The 931-nt window shown below is 64.9% G+C and overlaps 1 protein-coding gene across 1 annotated transcript in view; it reads right to left on the bottom strand.

Moving 5' to 3' along the window:
• Positions 1-931, bottom strand: part of CNPPD1 (cyclin Pas1/PHO80 domain containing 1) — a gene marked incomplete at both ends in the record, with an annotated part of 5,235 nt that continues 4,304 nt past the window's right edge. Inside the window, 2 exon segments of the mRNA XM_009573871.1 lie at positions 1-322; positions 324-535. Coding sequence (XP_009572166.1) covers positions 1-322; positions 324-535 — 534 coding nt within the window.

The raw sequence follows: 931 nt of genomic DNA, 5'->3' as shown, positions 1-931 counted from the left end.
GCGGTTGGTGGCTGCATCCCACGTGGGGCCCGCACCGGCTGAGCAGGCATGGCAGTGGAGCGCCGGAGGAACCGGGAGCACGGCGAGTCCAAAGGGGCCAGGCTGGCCGGGGGCTGCGGCAGGGGCAGTACGGTTAGATCTTTCACAGGCAGTGGGTACTCTCCGGAAGGGGCCTTGCGGGGGGCTCCTGTGTTGGAGTAGATCAGGCGCCTTCGGGTAAGACAGAGCCGTCATCACGCTGCCCCACAGGTAGAGCGCAGTTGCCGTGACACCCCCACGACGCGGCTCCTCAGTTGTCTCGTTCTCCCCCAGGCAACTGGTGCGCTGGAGACACGGCGGGCGCCGGGGGCTGGGGGTGGTCGGGGGCTGGGGCGGGCTGGGCATCGAGCCGGCAGCTGCCCTCCTCGGGGAACAGCGCAGGCCGGGGGGCTGCAGGGCTGACACTCCTCATGCACACGGACCGGTGCACCACAGTGACAGAGGCGAAGATGGCGGCAAAGCCGGTCAGGTACACCACGCCCAGGAGGCAGGCCAGCTGCAGAGAAGCCAATGGTCAGCCAGACCCCCAGCAGCCCCCCAGAGCCAGCTGTGACCCAGCGTGGCCACGCATCGACCCAGCAGCCGTGATGGCAAACGGCACGAACAGCACCAGGGCCAGATGCTAGGGCGCAGGCAGCCACGCTGCTAACAGCGGGTGGCACACACCCTGTTCAAAGCAGGGCCTAAATACCACAAACCAAAACGCCCCAGCTAAAACCTAACAGTCCCTGTTTAAATTCCCAGCCAGTTCCCTCCATGCCACCACCATGACCTTGCATTATGACTTGTGGGGTCACAGTCCAGCACAGAGAATAAACCAAGCTGCTGCTCCCAGTGGAAAAGAGGGTCCTGCTCCAAACCCATGGCCTGCTGGGCCCCATAGCAAGTGGCT

Source organism: Fulmarus glacialis, unplaced genomic scaffold (assembly GCF_000690835.1).
Source record: "Fulmarus glacialis isolate BGI_N327 unplaced genomic scaffold, ASM69083v1 scaffold18353, whole genome shotgun sequence".
In the NCBI taxonomy this organism is placed as follows: domain Eukaryota; kingdom Metazoa; phylum Chordata; class Aves; order Procellariiformes; family Procellariidae; genus Fulmarus; species Fulmarus glacialis.
This window is presented reverse-complemented; position numbering and strand designations above follow the sequence as displayed.